Source organism: Engystomops pustulosus, chromosome 8, assembly GCF_040894005.1.
Source record: "Engystomops pustulosus chromosome 8, aEngPut4.maternal, whole genome shotgun sequence".
Classification (NCBI taxonomy): Eukaryota; Metazoa; Chordata; class Amphibia; order Anura; family Leptodactylidae; genus Engystomops; species Engystomops pustulosus.
In genome coordinates, this window is record NC_092418.1 from 53,210,618 (window position 1) to 53,231,267 (window position 20,650).

A 20,650-nucleotide genomic window follows, 5' to 3' on the forward strand; every position below is an offset into this window, starting at 1 on the left:
TGAGCATCCCCTCCGCTCACGTCCGCAAACCTATTTGTCAAAAGACTAAGGAGCCCCTTTGGCAACACTATGGGATAGACTAGAAGACTATACGCTGAGACACATTTTGTCCCTGAATCGTACCAAGAGAGAAAGGGTGGAACAACCTAAAAGGTATATGTAAAGCAACAGATTTTCTTCCGAAACACGTGACAGAAGAGGGTAAAAGCAGCTGAGAGGGATTATCAACTGTATCAGCCGCTCACAATGTTGCTTAAGAGAGGCGGGGTCCTAACCTATCTAGTGAAATACCAAGGGGAACTAGGTAAGACACTGAGTGAAACAGAGACATAACAGGTCTTGAGCAGCTAAATGGGCTTTTCCAGGTGCATTCAAATTCAGGAGAACTCTTTTCAAGCTACTCGAACGGTGGTATAAAACAACTGTTTTTTTTACATTCTGTAAACCCAGACCTGTTCCCAAATGTTAGAGGTTTTGCAAGGAGGAGGGAACCCTGCTTCACCTCTAGTGGTCTTGCCCAATCATAAAACCCTATTGAGATAAAGTGATATGAGAAATAGAAAGCATTAACAGCATCCGTATACCCAGAGACAAGAGACTAATCCTTCTCTGGAGAACAGAGGTCTTCCGACCAAGAAAAAAAACACTTGCCCACCCAGATGCTGATGGCCTCAACAGTAGCACAATGGAGAGACAGTCCGGGAGCCTAACAGATTAGAGGAGTTTGTATTTTGGACCACAGGGGATGGGGACAAAGTTTTAAAGGTCTGGGATAAGTGGGTCTCACACGAGAAGGCCTGAGATGTTTTTCTGGCCAAAATGTGAACAAAGCGCCCCCTCTCCCCTATGGTCTATTATTATTTTTGTTACCACTGTAATTATAATCTATGCCAGGAAAAGAGAGAAAATTAGGCTTTAGAATAAGCAGTGTCAAAAAGAGGCGTGTGTGTCTATATGCGTTAATGTTGAAAGCTATATTGATGTATCTATCATAGCTTCATGCTCAAAATCTTTCATATGACGAAACTTGACCGGCTAGTCATTACCATATATACTCAAGTATAAGTTGTGTTTCATCACAAAAAAATAGCTTATATTTTCAGTTTATACTCGAGGGGGAAAAAAGGAAGTACTCACCTTTTAATTCCCCCCACCCCCATAGGTCTCCTCTTCTTTGGTGCTGGGGCGGGCTGTATGCATGTATTTATCATGGTCAGACTGGCAGCACAGGATTGATATTAACCCCTTCACGCTCCGTGACGGATATATCCGCCATGGAACTGTGAAGGTTGTATGAAGAAGGCTCACGGGCTGAGCCCTCTTCATACAGAGATGGGCTTTGCTGCATATCGCAGCAAAGACACATCGCTATCACCCGCTGTCGGTGCTTGCACCGATCGCGGGTGTTAACCTTTTCTTTGCCGGCGGCACTTTAAATTTGGCGGCGCATGGGCGCCGCCATCTTACCTCCGATCACCGCTCCCCCGAACGACATCGGGGGGCGGCGATCGGTTGCCATGGTAGCCTCGGGTCTTCGTTTGACCCGAGGATACATGGCTTCTGCACATGCATTACAATGAGCCTATGGCTCATTGTAATGTATAGTGAGCAGAAATGCCATATACTGCGATACAGTAGTATTGCAGTATATGGCAGGAGCGATCAGACCAGCTAGGGTTAATGTACCCTAGAGGGTCTAAGAAATAGTGGGGAAAAAAAGAAAAAGTTTTAATATTTTATTTTTTTTATATTAAAGTTCAAATCACTCCCCTTTCCCTAGAACTGATATAAAATATAATAAATAGTAAAAATCACAGACACAGTAGGTATCGCCGCGTCCCCAAATGCCCAATCTATCAAAATATAAAAACGGTTATTGACGGCGGTGACCTCCGGAACGGCAAATGGCGCCCAAATGTCCAAAACGCGACTTTTACACCTTTTTAGATGACATAAAAAATGATCAAAATGTCGCACAGTCCTCAAAACGGTAGCAATGAGAACGTCGGCTCATTTCGCAAAAAATGACACCTCACACAGCTCCATGCGCCAAAGTATGAAAAAGTTATTCGCGTCAGAAGATGGCAAATTTTTTGTTTTCTTTTTTGTACACATTTGTTTAATTTTTGAAAATGTATTAAAACGCAATAAAACCTGTATAAATTTGGTATCACCGCGATCGTACCGAACCAAAGAATAAAGTAGAGGTGTTATTTGGAGCGCAGAGTGAAAGTCGTAAAAACTGAGCCCACTGATAACTGTTACGCACAAAATAAGCCCTCACACAGCTCTATACACGGAAAAATGAAAAAGTTATGGATTTTTGAAGATGGAGAGCGAGAAATTAGCGAAAATACCCTGCGTACTTAAGGGGTTAAAGGCAGAGCAAAAGGTCAGGGCTGGCAGCAGAGAGGCGTAGTAAGGAACAGAACAGAGGTCACAATGGGAATTCATAATATCAGCGTATATATACAGCATAAAGAGCAAGCTTTCTCTAGGACACTAGGCACAAAGATCCGACAGGGTATGTAGGAGCCGGCTATTAATTGAATTACAGGTTGGCCAGCCCCAATCAGCGATGCGCTGGCCCTTTATGAGACTGGAAGCCAGTGCATGCCCGACCTAGGAGACACGCCAGATCGCTAGAGACTTCGAGGAAGCGCGGACCGGTAAGGAGACGGGAGCATGTCGTTGCCACCTAGGGAACTCCTGACATTTCCAAGATCATACCTAAAAAACGTGCACACCCGCATAGGAATATACAATGTGGGTATGATGGTGTATTCCCACTCCAAATAATCAGATACCTATACATATATAGTTACTAGCAAATCTACACCAAAACCCTTGACAATTGTATATAAAGATTAAAACACATACACAGCTTGATATATTATATATATATTAGTGTGTGTGTGTGTGTGTGTGTGTGTGTGTCCGCTAAAGGAATCTGTAGCATTTCGTTTACAATCTCCAAAATTTGCACATCCGCTCTTTGTGACTCAGGGAACGTCATAAACTCTGTTTTGAGTCAAAGTTTTCACCCTGCACTTTCCAAAATACACTTATTAACCACCATATGCAGGAGCCATTGTCTGCTGCTGTGGAAGCTGAGTGGTGATTGGTTGCTGTTCTGCCACAGGTCTTTAACCTCTTAACCACTTCCGATATATCGGACGCTGAGCGCGGTGACTCAAGATCTGAGCCGAACCGGCATCGGGAAACACAGGGTGCCGGCTGTGACTGATAGCCGGCACCCCAGTGTGACACCCACAATCGCGCCCCCCCCCCCCCCCCCCCCGTAGCCATGACAACCTTGGGTCTTCCGAAGACCCAAGGCTGTCTCATTTAAACCCTTTCATTACAATGTTCTATCAGCACATTGTAATGAATGAGGAGGAAAATCCCCATATACAGGTGGTCCCCTACTTAAGCACAATCGACTTACATACGACTAGAGATGAGCGAACATGCTCGTCCGAGCTTGATGCTCGGTCGAGCATTAGGGTACTCGAAACTGCTCGTTACTCGGACGAATACTTCGCCCGCTCGAGAAAATGGCAGCTCCCGCCGTTTTGCTTTTTGGCGGCCAGAAACAGAGCCAATCACAAGCCAGGAGACTCTGCACTCCACCCAGCATGACGTGGTACCCTTACACGTCGATAGCAGTGGTTGGCTGGCCAGATCAGGTGACCCTGGGATAGACTAGCCGCTGGCCGCGCTGCTCGGATCATTCTGTCTCTGGATGCCGCTAGGGAGAGAGCTGCTGCTGCTCAGGGAAAGCGTTAGGCTGTTCTATTAGCTTACTGTTAGGCAGGAGTGATTCTCAAAGAACCCAACAGCCCTTCTTAGGGCTACAATAACGTTCTACTTTTTTTATTTTAATTTGCATCTTTTACCATTTTGTGAGGAATTAGCAGGGGGACTTGCTACCGTTGTGTTTAGCTCTTAGTGGCACACATATCCATAGCAAAGACCGAAGTGGGAAAATTCAGTAGGGGTTGGATTTCTATTAGGCAATAACTCAGTGTCATCTCATCTGGCATAGTACTGTGCTTCCTTTGATACTTGGCTAGAAAATAGCCATAGGAGAATACAAACAGCTTCTTGAAGCCTACAGTAGCGTTCTATATATTTGATTTCTGGTTGATCTGCTGGTGGCTGTAGTTTCTGCAGTGCATGTACTTGCCAATTCTGAGCAATTTGTAGTGGGACTTGCGACCGCTGTGTTCTGCGCTTAGTGGCGCACATATCCATAGCAAAGGCCGAAGTGGCAAAATTCAGTAGGGGTTGGATTTCTATTAGGCAATAACTCAGTGTCATCTCATCCGGCATAGTACTGTGCTTCCTTTGATACTTGGCTAGAAAATAGCCATAGGAGAATACAAACAGCTTCTTGAAGCCTACAGTAGCGTTCTATATATTTGATTTCTGGTTGATCTGCTGGTGGCTGTAGTTTCTGCAGTGCATGTACTTGCCAATTCTGAGCAATTTGTAGTGAGACTTGCGACCGCTGTGTTCTGCGCTTAGTGGCGCACATATCCATAGCAAAGGCTGAAGTGGCAAAATTCAGTAGGGGTTGGATTTCTATTAGGCAATAACTCAGTGTCATCTCATCTGGCATAGTACTGTGCTTCCTTTGATACTTGGCTAGAAAATAGCCATAGGAGAATACAAACAGCTTCTTGAAGCCTACAGTAGCGTTCTATATATTTGATTTCTGGTTGATCTGCTGGTGGCTGTAGTTTCTGCAGTGCATGTACTTGCCAATTCTGAGCAATTTGTAGTGAGACTTGCGACCGCTGTGTTCTGCGCTTAGTGGCGCACATATCCATAGCAAAGGCCGAAGTGGCAAAATTCAGTAGGGGTTGGATTTCTATTAGGCAATAACTCAGTGTCATCTCAACTGGCATAGTACTGTGCTTCCTTTGATACTTGGCTAGAAAATAGCCATAGCAATAGGATAGCATTGTTTGGTTTTAAAAACTCAAAAAAAAACAAAAAACACAAAAAAAAAAAAAAAAACACAAAAAAAAAAAAAAAAAAGTAAAAAAAAAAATAAAGTCCCCCCCCAGTCTGCCCCCTCCCAGGAAAATTTGGCATTTGAACCGGCATACTCTGAGGAACTGTTTTCTGGACCCTTCCCACAGTCACAAACCACTTGTCCGGTTGCTGCTGAGCAATTTTCCGATGCCCAGGTTTTCCACCAGTCACAGTCTGTGGGTGATGATGACCTTCTTGACGTAGTGGAAGTGTGTAAAGAGGTGTCCGACGATGAGGAGACACGGTTGTCAGACAGTGGGGAAGTTGTTGTCAGGGCAGGAAGTCCGAGGGGGGAGCAGACTGAGGGATCGGAGGATGATGAGGTGACAGACCCAAGCTGGGTTGAGAGGCCGGGTGAACACAGTGCTAATGAGACGGAGGAGAGTCCTCGACCTGAACAGGTTGGAAGAGGCAGTGGTGGGGCCAGACGGAGAGGCAGGGCCAGAGCTGGTGCATCAGCGCCACTGTCAACTAGTGAAGCTCCCGTGGTGAGGGCTCTTGCGGCGAGGGCTAGATCTTCAGAAGTGTGGAGGTTCTTTAAGGAAACACCGGATGACCGACGGACTGTGGTGTGCAACATTTGCCAAACCAGGCTCAGCAGGGGTTCCACCACTACTAGCTTAACTACCACCAGTATGCGCAGGCATATGAATGCTAAGCACCCCACTCAGTGGCAACAAGCCCGTTCACCTCCGGCCGTGCACACCACTGCTCCTTCCCCTGTGTCAGCTGCTAGTCAGCCCCCTGCCCAGGACCCTGCCACAAAAACCCCATCGTCGCCTCCACGATCCTCCACAGCATCCACCAGCGTTCAGCTCCCCAGCCGCCACTACTTTTCCCGATGTGCCGTCCCAGCCCTGCACCAGCACGTGTCAGACAACATCATCCGTGCCCTGACCAACGCCGTTTCTGACAAGGTCCACCTGACCACGGACACGTGGACGAGTGCTGCCGGGCAGGGCCACTATATATCGCTGACGGCACATTGGGTTAACTTGGTGGAGGCTGGGACCGAGTCTGACCCTGGGGCTGCTCATATACTGCCGACGCCGAGGATTGCGGGGCCTACCTCGGTCCAGGTGTTTCAGGCCTACTATGCCTCCTCCTCCTCCCACCCCTCCTCCACCTCCTCCTCCGAACTACCATCCGTGGGCACGGCGCCATCAGTCGGTAGCTCTAGGCACAGCAGCAGTGCCGTCGCTAAGCGACAGCAGGCGGTGCTCAAACTGCTGAGCCTAGGCGACAAAAGGCACACCGCCCAAGAGCTATTACAGGGCATCACGGCGCAGACTGATCTGTGGCTGGCACCGCTGAACCTCAAGCCGGGAATGGTTGTGTGTGACAACGGCCGTAACCTGGTGGCGGCTCTGCAACTCGGCAGACTGACACATGTGCCATGCCTGGCCCATGTGTTAAATCTGATAGTGCAGCGTTTCCTCAAGACATACCCCAATCTGTCTGATTTGCTCACGAAGGTGCGCCGCATCTGTGCGCATTTCAGGAAGTCCAGCCCAGATGCTGCCACTCTCAGGGCAGCGCAGCGCCGCCTCCAACTGCCCGCTCACCGACTGTTGTGCGACGTGCCCACGAGGTGGAATTCAACACTGACCATGTTATCCAGAGTTTACCAGCAGCGCAGAGCGATTGTAGACTGCCAGATGTCAACTTCCACCAGAACTGGTAGTCAGGTCAGTCAGCTTCCTCAAGTCTACAATGAGGAGTGGACGTGGATGTCTGATATCTGTCAGGTGCTGAGTAACTTTGAGGAGTCAACACAGATGGTCAGTGGCGATGCCGCCATCATCAGCCTCACCATCCCGCTGCTTGGCCTGTTGAAAAACTCTCTGGTCAGCATGAAGTCGGAAGCTTTGCGCTCGTCACAAGAGACGGGGGAAGAATATTCCCTTGTTGATAGCCAAAGCACCCTGAGGTCTGTTTCTCAGCGCATATCGGAGGAGGTGGAGGTGGAGGAGGATGAGGAGGAAGAGGAGGAGAATGTTGGCGAGAGACACAAGAGGGGACCATTGTTGAGTCCTTCACTGTTCAGCGTGTATGGGCAGAAGAAGAGGAGTTGGAGGAGGAGGAAATGGACAGTCAGGCCAGTGAGGGGAGTGAATTCTTACGCGTTGGTACTCTGGCGCATATGGCAGATTTCATGCTAGGCTGCCTATCCCGTGACCCTCGCGTTCAAAGAATTTATTCCAGCACCGATTACTGGGTGTTCACTCTCCTGGACCCACGGTACAAGCAAAATCTTCCCACTCTCATCCCTGGAGAGGAAAGGAGTGTGAGAATGCATGAATACCAGCAGGCCCTGGTGCACAAGCTGAAACAGTATTTCCCTTCTGACAGCGCTAGCGGCAGAGTGCGTAGTTCTGCGGGACAAGTAGCGAGGGAGAGTAGGCGAGCAGGCAGCTTGTCCAGCACTGGCAAGGGTACGCTTTACAAGGCTTTTGCCAGCTTTATGTCACCCCAGCAAGACACTGTCACCTGTCCCCAGTCTCGGCAGAGTAGGGCTGATCTTTACAGAAAGATGGTGAGGGAGTACGTAGCTGACCATACCATCGTCCTAAATGATCACACAGCTCCCTACAACTACTGGGTTTCAAAGCTGGACATGTGGCACGAACTGGCGCTCTACGCCTTGGAGGTTCTTGCCTGCCCTGCCGCTAGCGTCTTGTCCGAGCGGGTTTTCAGTGCAGCTGGTGGCATCATCACCGATAAGCGTACACGCCTGTCGACTGACAGCGCTGACAGGCTGACGCTTATCAAGATGAATAAAGCATGGATTTCTCCTAATTTCCAATCTCCAGCAGGTGAAGGAAGCTCAACCTGAATAATTTATCCACTCCTCCTCCTCCTCCTCATTTTCCTCCTTCTCCTGCTCTTTGTACAGTAAAGCAGAGGAAACTGGCTATTTTTTGACAGGGCCCACTGGCTCTACCTATAGTACTTTATGCATTTAATTTTTCTGGAGGGCCACCTACCCGGTCCTCTGTTTGAAACAATTTTTGTGAGTGCCACATACAGGCACTCAATCTATTCCATTTTTCTGGAGGGCCACCTACCCGGTCCTCTGTTTTAAAAAATTTTTGGGACTGCCACATACAGGCACTCAATCTATTCCATTTTACTGCAGGGCCACCTACCTGCTCCTCTGGTTTGAACAATTTTTGGGACTGCCACATACAGGCACTCAATCTATTCCATTTTACTGGAGGGCCACCTACCTGCTCCTCTGGTTTGAAACATTTTTGGGACTGCCACATACAGGCACTCAATCTATTCCATTTTACTGCAGGGCCACCTACCTGCTCCTCTGGTTTGAACAATTTTTGGGACTGCCACATACAGGCACTCAATCTATTCCATTTTACTGCAGGGCCACCTACCTGCTCCTCTGGTTTGAACAATTTTTGGGACTGCCACATACAGGCACTCAATCTATTCCATTTTACTGGAGGGCCACCTACCTGCTCCTCTGGTTTGAAACATTTTTGGGACTGCCACATACAGGCACTCAATCTATTCCATTTTACTGCAGGGCCACCTACCTGCTCCTCTGGTTTGAACAATTTTTGGGACTGCCACATACAGGCACTCAATCTATTCCATTTTACTGGAGGGCCACCTACCTGCTCCTCTGGTTTGAAACATTTTTGGGACTGCCACATACAGGCACTCAATCTATTCCATTTTACTGCAGGGCCACCTACCTGCTCCTCTGGTTTGAACAATTTTTGGGACTGCCACATACAGGCACTCAATCTATTCCATTTTACTGGAGGGCCACCTACCTGCTCCTCTGGTTTGAAACATTTTTGGGACTGCCACATACAGGCACTCAATCTATCCCATTTTACTGGAGGGCCACCTACCTGCTCCTCTGGTTTGAAAAATGTTTGGGACTGCCACATACAGGCACTATCCAAATTAAATTGTCTCCATAGCAGCCTCCACACGTTGTCTCCATTGCTACCTCCAAAAGTCGTCCATATAGCTGCCTCCATACATCGTCCCTTTATCAAACGAGGTGTGTCAGGCAGAAATTTGGGTTGTTTTCATGGATTCCACATCAAAGTTGTTAACTTTGTCGCCACCCTGCTGTGTAATCCCCAAAATATACTGGCAAACTTTTACCATTTAGGGATATTATTTCAGCGCTTCTTGCGCATCTGTTTACATTCCCCTCACCCGGCATATCCTAAACTTATAAGAACGCTACTACACTTGATCTTATACAAAAGGTTCTTAGAAGTGCTGTTTGGGGAGTAGCCTAGAGACAGGGGCTTGGATTGGCGAAAGCTCGCCTGGCAGCGGAACACCAGCTCCATGCGCATCATGCGCTTCTTGCGCATCTGTTTACATTCCCCTCACCCGCCATATCCCAAACTTATAAGAACGCTACTACACTTAACTTGGTGCAGGCTGGGACCGAGTCTGACCCTGGGGCTGGTCATATACTGCCGACGCAGAGAATTGCGGGGCCTACCTCGGTCCAGGTCTCAAAGGCCTACTATACCTCCTCCCACCCCTCCTCCACCTCCTCCTCCTCCGAATTACCATCCGTGGGCATGGCGCCATCAGTCGGTAGCTCTAGGCACAGCAGCAGTGCCGTCGCTAAGCGACAGCAGGCGGTGCTGAAACTGCTGAGCCTAGGCGATAAAAGGCACACCGCCCAAGAGCTATTACAGGGCATTCCACATCAAAGTTGTTAACTTTGTCGCCACCCTGCTGTGTAATCCACAAAATATACTTGCAAACTTTTACCATTTAGGGATATTATTTCAGCGCTTCTTGCGCATCTGTTTACATTCCCCTCACCCGGCATATCCTAAACTTATAAGAACGCTACTACACTTGATCTTATACAAAAGGTTCTTAGAAGTGCTGTTTGGGGAGTAGCCTAGAGACAGGGGCTTGGATTGGCGAAAGCTCGCCTGGCAGCGGAGCGCCAGCTCCATGCCAAGATCCAACTAACATAGTTTTAACTGCAGCACCTTTAATCTACTACTAGTTCACTGCCTCCATACATCGTCCCCTTATCAAACGAGCTGTGTCAGGCAGAATTTTGGGTTGTTTTCATGGCTTCCATGTTAACTTTGTCGCCACCCTGCTGTGTAATCCACAAAATATACTGGCAAACTTTTATCATGTACCGATATTATTTGAGCGCTTCTTGCTCACCTCCTTTGGTTCCTCTCTGCCACCCATTGGTTTGAAGCCTGAGTCCATTTAGGGTATGTCGCCATGACACTCTCTAGCCTGCTGCCGCTGCCTCTGCATGCCGTCCCCTATAGTGTCAGGGTCAATTATTGGATGTTTTAGATGCTATCTAGCTTCATTCTGTCACTCTGTCATGGCCATGCTGTTGCCCATAATTTTGGCATAATGGTGCGATTATGCAGCCTCAGAGGCATCCATGCATGCTGCCCCTGCTGTTTCCTGTCCATTTCCGTGGTGTTTCCATCCTTTTCTGAGGTTCCCAGGTGTTTGGCCAAGCTTCCCTGTGCAGAGCCTTGGTCCCCTTGAAAAATGCTCGAGTCTCCCATTGACTTCAATGGGGTTCGTTATTCGAGACGAGCACTCGAGCATCGGGAAAAGTTCGTCTCGAATAACGAGTACCCGAGCATTTTAGTGTTCGCTCATCTCTACATACGACCCATAGTTACAAACGGACCTCTGGATATTGGTAATTTATTGTACTTTATTCCTAGGCTACAATAAACATCTATAACAGTTATCACTGGTGTCTGTAATGAAGCTTTAGTGTTAATATTGATTCTTATGACAACCCAACATTTTTAAAATGCAATTGTCACAGAGACCAAAAAAGTCCTGGTTGGGATTACAATGATAAAATATACAGTTTCAACTTGCATACATACAAACTCAACTTAAGAACAAAGCTACAGACCCTATCTTGTATGTAACCCGGGGACTGCCTGATCTAAAAATGATAGCAATGAAAACGTCATCAAAAGTCGCAAAACATTACACCAAATTATGAACGTTATTGGCGCCAGAAGAAATCCTAAAAATTATTTTTGTACAGGAGGTTTTAATTTTTGTAAATGTATGAAAACTTTTTAAAACCTATACAAATTTGGTATCACCGTAATTTTACCGACCCAAAGAATAAAGTAGGCATGTCATTTAGGGCGCACAGTGAAAGCTGTAAAATCCAAGCCCACAAGAAAATGGTGCAAATGCGGTTTTGGATTTTTTTTTTCCCCGGTGCACAGCATGGAATATTGAATGCTGTCACTATGAAGTGCAATTTGTTACGCAGAAAATAAGCCTTCCCACAGCTCTTTAGGTGTAAAAATAAAAAAGTAATAGTTTTTTGAAGGTGGGGAGTGAAAAATAGGAATGAAAAAGCAAAAAAAGGCCAGGTCATTAAGGGGTTAAGGCAATTAAATATAAAATTTAACCTGTGTTGCCCTTTTAAGGCTGCCCAAAATGGACTTTTCAATATCTACGTTTTCAAGCAAATCTGCTCTACCATTTGAATAAGCCGGATCCCTGATGGATAAAAATGCTGATAGCTTTCTGAAGAAATCCTGGGAAGTTTCCTCTGTGCCTTCAAACCAAACATAGCATCCACTAATGGGGCAAGATCTTTTCTCTTATGGAATTCTCTATTAAAGGAAAAATTTTAAGGATTTATCCCAATTGAAACCCTACTAGCAGATATTACCTATGCCCATGCTTTCTTGGGCAATGCATCTGTCGACACCCTCACTTTCAATTAGGCCAAAAGGGCCATCTGGTTGGAATGGAGATATGGCATAAAAAAGTCTGTGCCATCTCATGTGAAGGCAAATATCTGTTTTGGTTCCAGCTTGAATAAAATACTAGACAGAACTTCTGACAGAAGGGATTTCCAAGAACCCAAGGGTTTCGCCTGCAACAAAGTTTTTAAAGTAACCAAGGGGTTTTATTGTTAACCTTCTCAACAATGACTGATTTGACAAGCTCTGTGTAGCGCTGCGCAATCTGTGTGCGCTATATAAATAAAGGAATTATTATGAAAATGTGAAAAATCTTTCACAAATTTTTTTGCTGTTATGAAAAAGTAGAGCATTTTGAAGTTCAAATTTTTTACCAAATGTAATTTTTTTTTGAGTAAACGCAAAACATTCCGCAAAAATTTTTCAACTAAGCTCAATAAAATCAATGTGTACAAAGCTCCTGGACCAGATGGGTTACACCCCAGAGTTCTTAAAGAACTCAGTTCTGTTATTGCTGTACCGCTGGCTAAAATCTTCAGGGATTCTGTAATGTCTGGTGTGGTGCCAAGTGACTGGCGCAAGGCAAATGTGGTGCCAATATGTAAAAAGGGCTCTAGAACTTTGCCTGGCAATTACAGGCCTGTAAGCTTAACTTCCATTGTGGGGAAAGTATTGGAAGGGTTAGTAAAAGACTACATACTGGAGTATGTGACATCAAATAGTATAATAAGTGACAGCCAGCATGGGTTTACTAAGAATAGAAGTTGTCAAACTGTTATCTGCTTCTATGAAGAGGTGAGCAGATGCCTGGATGGAGGAGCAGCTGTGGATATTGTGTTCTTGGACTTTGCAAAGGCATTTGACACTGTCCCTCATAGACGCCTGATGGGTAAAATTAGGGCTATTGGTTTGGCAGAAATCATTTGCAATTGGATTGAAAACTGGCTGAAGGATCGTATCCAGAGAGTTGTGGTCAATGATTCCTACTCGGAATGGTCACCAGTTATGAGTGGTGTACCCCAGGGTTCTGTGCTTGGCCCACTACTATTTAATATATTTATTAATTATATAGAGGTAGGAATTAATAGCACTGTCTATTTTTGCAGATGACACCAAACTGTGTAGTGTAATACAGTCTATGGAGGATGTTCATAGGCTGCAGGGTGACTTGGACAAACTGAATGTTTGGTCATCCACTTGGCAAATGAGGTTTAATGTGGATAAATGTAAGGTTATGCACCTGGGGGCCAATAATCCAAAGGCAAAATATGTCCTTGGGGGAGTAAATCTGGGAGAGTCCCTTGTTGAGAAGGACCTGGGGGTACTAGTAGATCATAAATTGAATAACAGCATGCAATGTCAATCAGCTGCCTCTAAAGCCAGTAGGATCTTGTCATGTATCAAAAGTGGTATGGACTCTCGTGATAGGGATGTAATATTACCACTATACAAGGCACTGGTTCGGCCACACCTGGAATATGCTGTCCAGTTCTGGGCACCGGTCCATAAAAAGGATGCCCTGGAGCTGGAGAGGGTTCAACGTAGTGCCACAAAAATGATAAGGGTCTCAGTTATGAGGAAAGATTAAAACAACTAGATTTATTTAGTCTGGAAAAGAGACGACTACGAGGGGACATGATTAATTTATATAAATATATGAATGGTCCATACAAAAACTATGGTGGTAAGTTGTTTCAGATTAGATCAAATCAAAAGACGAGGGGGCACTGTCTCCGTTTGGAGAAATCAAGGTTTAATCACCGGAGGCGACAGGGCTTTTTTACTATGAGAACGGTCAATCTGTGGAATAGCCTGCCTCAGGCGCTGGTCACAGCAGGGACAGCGGATAGCTTCAAGAAGGGTCTAGATGCCTTTTTACACCTAAATAACATTGATGGTTATGTTATATAGAATTGTTTCCCCTAAATCCCTTCCTCATCCAATCCCTTCCCTTCCTTGGTTGAACTTGATGGACAAGTGTCTTTTTTTCAACCGTAGAAACTATGAAACTAACATGTGCAAAGTGTCATGAGAAAACTATTTCAAAATCACTGGGATATGTTAAAGCTTTCCAAAGTTATAACCACTTACGAGGGCGGTTCAATAAGTACCCTTGTAAGAAATGAAGACCACACTTTTCAATTTTTATTTTATTTATTTTCTACATGGTCCTCTTTTTAGAAAGATACATTTGTCCCAACGTTCCTGGCATTTTTTTAATCCCAAATCAATTTTTATTCTTGCTGATTTGTTGCGTGGTGTGTAATGATGAACTGCTAAAACTGCTAAAACTTGATTCAAAAGCTCCTTCGGATCTCACTTATATTGCTCCAAACACTGCTTCGAAGTTAACAGCCGCATCCGCTTGTTGTCCACTTTGAGCAATAGCGGCAGCCAACGGGTCGCTCCTCAATGACGTCACTGAGATCGACGATGGTTAATACACACAGAGGTGGATTTTGGCTATTGTAAGCTCCCTACAAGTTACAGGTCAGACACTGCCACAGACACAGGTCAGTGCCTTTCTCTCCCCCCCCCCCCCCTCTCCACTGCTGCTGTGCTTCTGCTCTGCCACAAAGCTCATGTATATCAGTGCCCTGAGGACGGCGGAGCCGTCCTCCATTCCCTCCAGCAGTTGAGGGCTGAGAGGAGGAGAGGAACGCAGCTGCACTCAGTACAGCCGCTGTGCTTCACTTCACTTTGAAGGGCTGTGCTTATTGCCAGCATTTGCTGGCTACATCAGGACTATAATACGCACCACTGTTTTTTCCCCATTTTCTGGGGAAAAGTGCGTCTTCTTTACTGCAATAGATAACAAATTAGTATGCAGTTTAAAATTAGAATTCTTTTAGATCAGTGATCACCTTATTTTACATTTTGGGGTCTCCATGTTACTCTTCACAAAGCACTTGTTAACCCAAAAGTTTCATATTTTGTTTTAGAGCTTGTGTTCTTAGTTGTATTACTATACAGGTATTTAAATGTTTGCATTACTAATGTTTATATATTTTGTTTAATACATTGACTTCATATTTTGAATTTTTCAGTTTTGTTCCTAAATTTGTTATAAATTTTCTAATTTCAATTTATTTTATTTTTTGGAAGAAATTACAATAATTGATGCAAATTTAAAAGTGAGCGGAATCATCCAAGGCCTACTGAAAGGTATACCATTTTATTTTTTATTTTTAAGGTGTAAACTATTACTGACAATTGATATTTCTAAGTGTAGCATTTTAGGTATGTTTTATGATACTACAGTGTGGGCAGTTTATCTGAATAAACATAAATAAAATGGTTGGAATCAACTTCCTGTTTGTGGCACATTAGTATATGGGAGGGGAAAAACCTTTTCAAGATGGGTGTTGACACTCCCCCCTTCCCCACAAACACGGGACCGACATCGGCGCATTCTCTTGCAGACATGGTGTGTGCCGATGCCGGCGCACACACTTTAATGTCAGCGTGCGGCTGCCGTCATGGTGCCTGCAAAGAACCACGCACCGACGTTGAGGCGATGCCTGAGCCACGATAGATAAAATAGGACCTGCCAGTGGGAAGGGGGCGTTGGAAGGAGAGTACACTTTTTTTTTTTTTCCCTCTCCTACAGGCATCTATTGGGGGCAGGGGCTGTCTGGCTATATAATACGAGGGGCTGGCAGGCTATAGACTGGGGGACTCTGACCAATGCATTTCCTACTTATACTGGAGTCAATAGGTTTTTCAGGTTTTTTTTGAGTTTAACATTAGGGGGTCTCGGCTTATACTCTGGTCGGCTCATATGCGAGTGTATATACGGTATTATCATTAACAAGCAATCAGATGTTTGATTGGTCATGTCCCGTGATAGAACTAGTAAAAGTTATTCAATAAAAAAATTTATAAAAATGCCCATAAACATATAGAAACATGTAACGCAAAAAAAGTCTAAATCTTAACACAAACATAGCATCACAGCTTCCTCACAGATCATAAAAATCATTATTGAACCCGCTTGATGAACACCGTAGGAAAAAAAAAGTTAAAAACCCACCAAAAATTATGATTTTTACCTATTGAATCCCATAAAAAAACAATATAAAGTGATCAAAAAAACATGTACTCCAGAATGATACAGTTGCAAAGTATAACATGTTCCACAAAAAAGCACAAGCTGTCAATCAGCTCTGTAGCCAAAAAAAGTAAAAATGTTATGCTGCTTGGAAGACGCAAAAAGGATAGTTTCCCTACATTAGGGTTTTATTTGGCAAATTTAGTAAAACATAAGAAAAAATATTTGACTATGGTATCCCTGTAATGGTATTGACCCATAGGATAAAGAGAACATAATCATTAGGCTGTCCGGTGAACACCAAAAAAAAAAGTAAATAAATCCAGTACAGAACTGGTGCTGTTCTACTCCTGCCCTCAAAAAAAAAAAAAGTTCATACATTTTCAACAATAGGAGATACCAACACCAAAATAACACTGGTAAAAGCATCTCATCCGGCAAAAAGAATGCAAAAAAGCTAAAATTTGAAGCCTACAAAAGGGGCAAATGAGGAAACTGAAATCCTGGCAGCTGCAGTGCACTCCTTCCACTCCTCGCTGTGCATCCATAAAACAAGTAAGGACCACATGTGGGGGATCTCTGCACTCGTGAGAAATTGTATAACAAATGTAAGATGGGTTTTATCTTTTGGAAATGTGTAAATTTTAGGGCTAAATGAAGGTATAACCAAAAAATCTGACCATTCCATTCTAAATTTCACCTCCATTTTGATTTTATTACTATCAAGAAGGGGCTAACAATCATCCTAAAAACTGTTTCTGATAGTTTGATGGGTGTATATTTGAAAATGGATTGATTTATATAGGGTTTTTTTATGTTATATATTTAAAATTTCATTATAAACTGTAGTTATCTCCACAATAGTCAATTCTGCAAATACAAAAAAATCGATATTTGATATTTTTTTTTTTTTTTTTTTTTAAGCCGTCTGACATCAAAAGAAGTTACCCAGACATTTCAAAAATTAAAGCAGACAATGTTATTCGGCCACTAAGTTCGGCGGTAAAACTATCTGCCTGGAAACGTGATGAGTTCAAATTTTGAAAATTGGCAAATTTTTTTTACATAAAAATGTTATTTTTTTTGTTTAGAACCATATAAAGAATACAAAAAATGGGGCTGAGCCTTAAGCTACAAAATGCCTGCCTCTTGAAAGTTCATGGAACTTTATTACATGTTTATGACCACTTATAAAATGTGTTCGAAGTGCTGCCCATTGTGTTAGATTGTTAATGCAACCCTCTTGTCCCACTCTTGACTCACTGGTAACATCTCTTCTCCAGTGTTGCTATCACAGGAATTCAGTTTCTATTGTTTCAGATGCTGCGCATCTCATATGTTCACAGCATAGACAATAACCTTTAGGTGATTCCAAAGATGAGTCTAAGGGAGCCGATCGGGAGACCTTGGTGACCATTCAACTGGTTCAAGATGACCAATCTAATCTCCAGGAAACTGTTAGTGTACGAATGCTCGAACCTGACACCCATAATATAGTGCATCATCTTGCTGAAAAAACTCTGGGAACATGGCATCTATTAAGCAATCTCAAATATCCAGTGGCATTGACAAAGAATTTCCCCACTTTCTTTGTACCTTTTTATACCACACCATTCCATGAATTTTTGTGTCCCAACAGTCTTTGAGTGATCTATCCACTTGGTTAGTGTCAGACTTGCGGTGGTTTTGCTTGTGAACTTCACAAATAACTTTGCCTTATAACTGAACATAATGTTCTGTGTAAACTGAGGGTTCTGTTTCATATTTTTTTTTTTGCCCATTCTGCAAATTCAGTGCGCTGATCTGGGTCATCCTAGTTGAGAAGGCTGGAGCAGATGGATTTTGTAAGGATGCCACTTTTGAGCAACTAATATCCACAAAAGGGATGTTTGATTGATGCCACTATCCAGTGACATGCAGCGAGTACTATGCTGTGGGCTCTTGCTGAATGAAGCTATGACAGCCCTCTGAGGTTTCTTCATTTGTGACCGTTTTGTTGCATTCACGTTTTTGCAAATACATCTCTGAACCTGTTTCACGAAATTTGGCAAGCAGTATGCGAGATGGGTGTCTTGCATTGAAATGCAATGACCTGGGTACTGCGTTAACTAGACAACACAATTTCTATCCTCTCCTCATGGGTTAATCTCTACAACATGACAATCGCTGTTAACAAATAGAAATTTGTAAATACCACATGAAATAATACATTTACATTACAACAAAGTACACCATTGTTTATCTTGTGAAATTCTCTATATGTTTGATGTTACATGACCCTCTACCAATTGGAAAAATAAAGTTTGGAGCCAAAATGTACTAGAAAATGGCCACCATGCCAAAATCTTGAAAAATAATAAGTAGTAATCTGTAAAATGCCCAATAAAGGATAGAACTCCAACATATATTTAAAAAAATAAGATGATTAAATATGAAAATTTTTGCACATTCAAATAAAACGCAATAAATTATCAAAAGGTCACATTTACACCACAATGATTGCAATTAAAAGTACAACTCACAACACAAAAATTAAGCCCTAATAAAGCTGGGCAACAGTATTGCAGTGTATCAGCTTGAACAAACGATCAGATGATTGCTATTTCAAGTCTTAGTTTGGGACAGTAAAAAGAAGTGGAAAAAAATACAAATCAAAGAATAAAATGAAATAAGTTTCCTTAATGTTCAATATATATTCTAAAACTCCCACATATAATAAAGTAAAAATTGTCACACAAATTGCACATATAAGGTATTGCCGCGTCCGTATGAACCCGTGCAATAACATATAATTGCTAAACCTGTATGGTAAATAAATGCAGTACTGTAACTAGGATTTTCCAAACAAACTAAAACAAACAAAAATAAATGCAAAACATTTCAAGCAAAATATACCACTAAGGTAAGGTACAAAAAGTCACAAGTGACATGTGGTAGTTTTAAAAAATCAGGCTGGGTACACTTTACTGCCAATATAAGCACTGCTCAGTTTATTAAAGTAAAAAAATATTAAATAAAAATAATTTCACCAGAAAGCAGATTGTATGTATGCTGAAACTTTCCCCCGTTTGTGGCTGCAGACAAAATGCAACAGGGCACCTTGATCTAATTGTCTCACAACAATGCACAAATTCTTGCTGGAAGGGGGACAATGCTAATTACTTGGGACGCAGGTTTTGTTCATATTTCACCCTCTTACATGGTCGCATGTCACAAAATGGAATATTTGGTTACAGGCAGTCCCCGGGTTACATACAAGATAGGGACTGTAGGTTTGTTCTTAAGTTGAATTTGTATGTAAGTCGAAACTGTATATTTTATCATTGTAGTTCCCGACAATTTTTTTTTTTTGCCCCAGTGACAATTGGAGTTTCACATTTTTTTGCTGTAATAGGACCAAGAATTATCAATAAAGCTTCATTGCAGACAATTTTAAGCTGATTATTGCAATCTGGGACTATTTTAAAGCATCCAGAGAGCTTCACCAGAGGTCACAGTGGGCAGAGGGGTCCGTCTGTAACTATGGGTTGTCTGTAAGTCGGGTGTCCTTAAGTAGGGGACCGCCTGTATTTAGTGGGACATAATAGCAGGCCCGCAGAATCCAACGGTACAGCCCATGTGTAGTGCTAACGGAGTACCCTCATTTTCAAATTTCACTTCCCCCAGTGATGACGCAATAAAGCAAATTTTTAACCCTTTACTTTTACTCAGTTTTATTCCTGTTTTAGCTCCCATCACTCCCTAGGCTGGTCAGTGCAAAACTCCAGGGTGTGGGTGGGGACTCTATAAGCAGACACTTCATGATCTATCTAGTTCTGTAAGCTGAAAATGTAGTTAGACAATCCGGGTACATGTTTACACACACTTTCATTTACCTTCTGAACATTGTACTAACACACTGAAACATAAAAAGAGAGATTAGATCCATTAGATGCCTGTTGAATACATCTAGCACACCTGCTGTGCCTTCTTAGATTAACAACTTGCCTGTAGCTCGTAGAGTGCATGTAGCAGGGAGAGCAACTTTGCAAGCATGGCTGTCACACAAAACGAAGATGGCGTCCCCGACCCCATGTTTGAAGTAACAGGGTCCTATCATTGTGTACACCAGGACTGATAGAGGCAGGTCGGAATTATATCTGTGAAGTGCTGTATTTTTGTTCCTAGCAGTGAATTTTAGTGTTATTTTGTTATCCTGAACACATTTAGGAAACTTGCCTTCGTGGAAATACCCCTTTAAGATATTCATCATAATGCAGCTCAGTCTTCCTATATATGATAAGTTAGCAGGCTACTTCCATGATCCCTTAGACAAGCAGAGTCCAAGGAGGGTGCTAGAAAGCAAGTAAAAAATTTGTGTTAGCTATGTTTTAGAAATCCATAAACAAGTGTTAGGTAATATTTACCTGTAGCTGTAAATTGGTTGGCTCAAAGAAGTATTTAATTGGTGGACCCTAGGATCCCCTGGGTCCACCAATTAAATACTACTTAGAGCCCACCAATTTACAGCTACAGGTAAATATCAGCTGACACTTGTTTATGGATTCTTAAAACGTCAGACACTCATCACCTGTAACACTTGAATTATAAAATAATGAAGTGGCCTTATATCTTCAGATGGTCTATTTTTTATTTTGGTCTCAAATTAAAAAAAGTAAATTAAATGATTAGCTTTATTACAGAATTACCACTGAACCAGAATCTGTGTTGCTGAATATTGTATGTAATGTGAATCCATTCTAAGCCAGAAATCTCATTGAACACCCCTTAATCTCATTTGCAACTTTACTACAGTGTCTTGTATGCGTCTATTGATATTTAA

The 20,650-nt window shown here is 43.2% G+C and overlaps 1 protein-coding gene across 2 annotated transcripts in view; it reads left to right on the plus strand.

The window, feature by feature from the left end:
• WDR75 (WD repeat domain 75) overlaps nucleotides 1-20,650 on the plus strand; it is a 219,199-nt gene that overhangs the window by 73,845 nt on the left and 124,704 nt on the right. For both annotated transcript variants that reach the window (XM_072120944.1, XM_072120943.1), the window contains exon 10: nucleotides 14,883-14,942. In XM_072120944.1, the coding sequence (XP_071977045.1) occupies nucleotides 14,883-14,942 (60 nt within the window). The remainder of the gene's footprint in view (nucleotides 1-14,882; nucleotides 14,943-20,650) is intronic.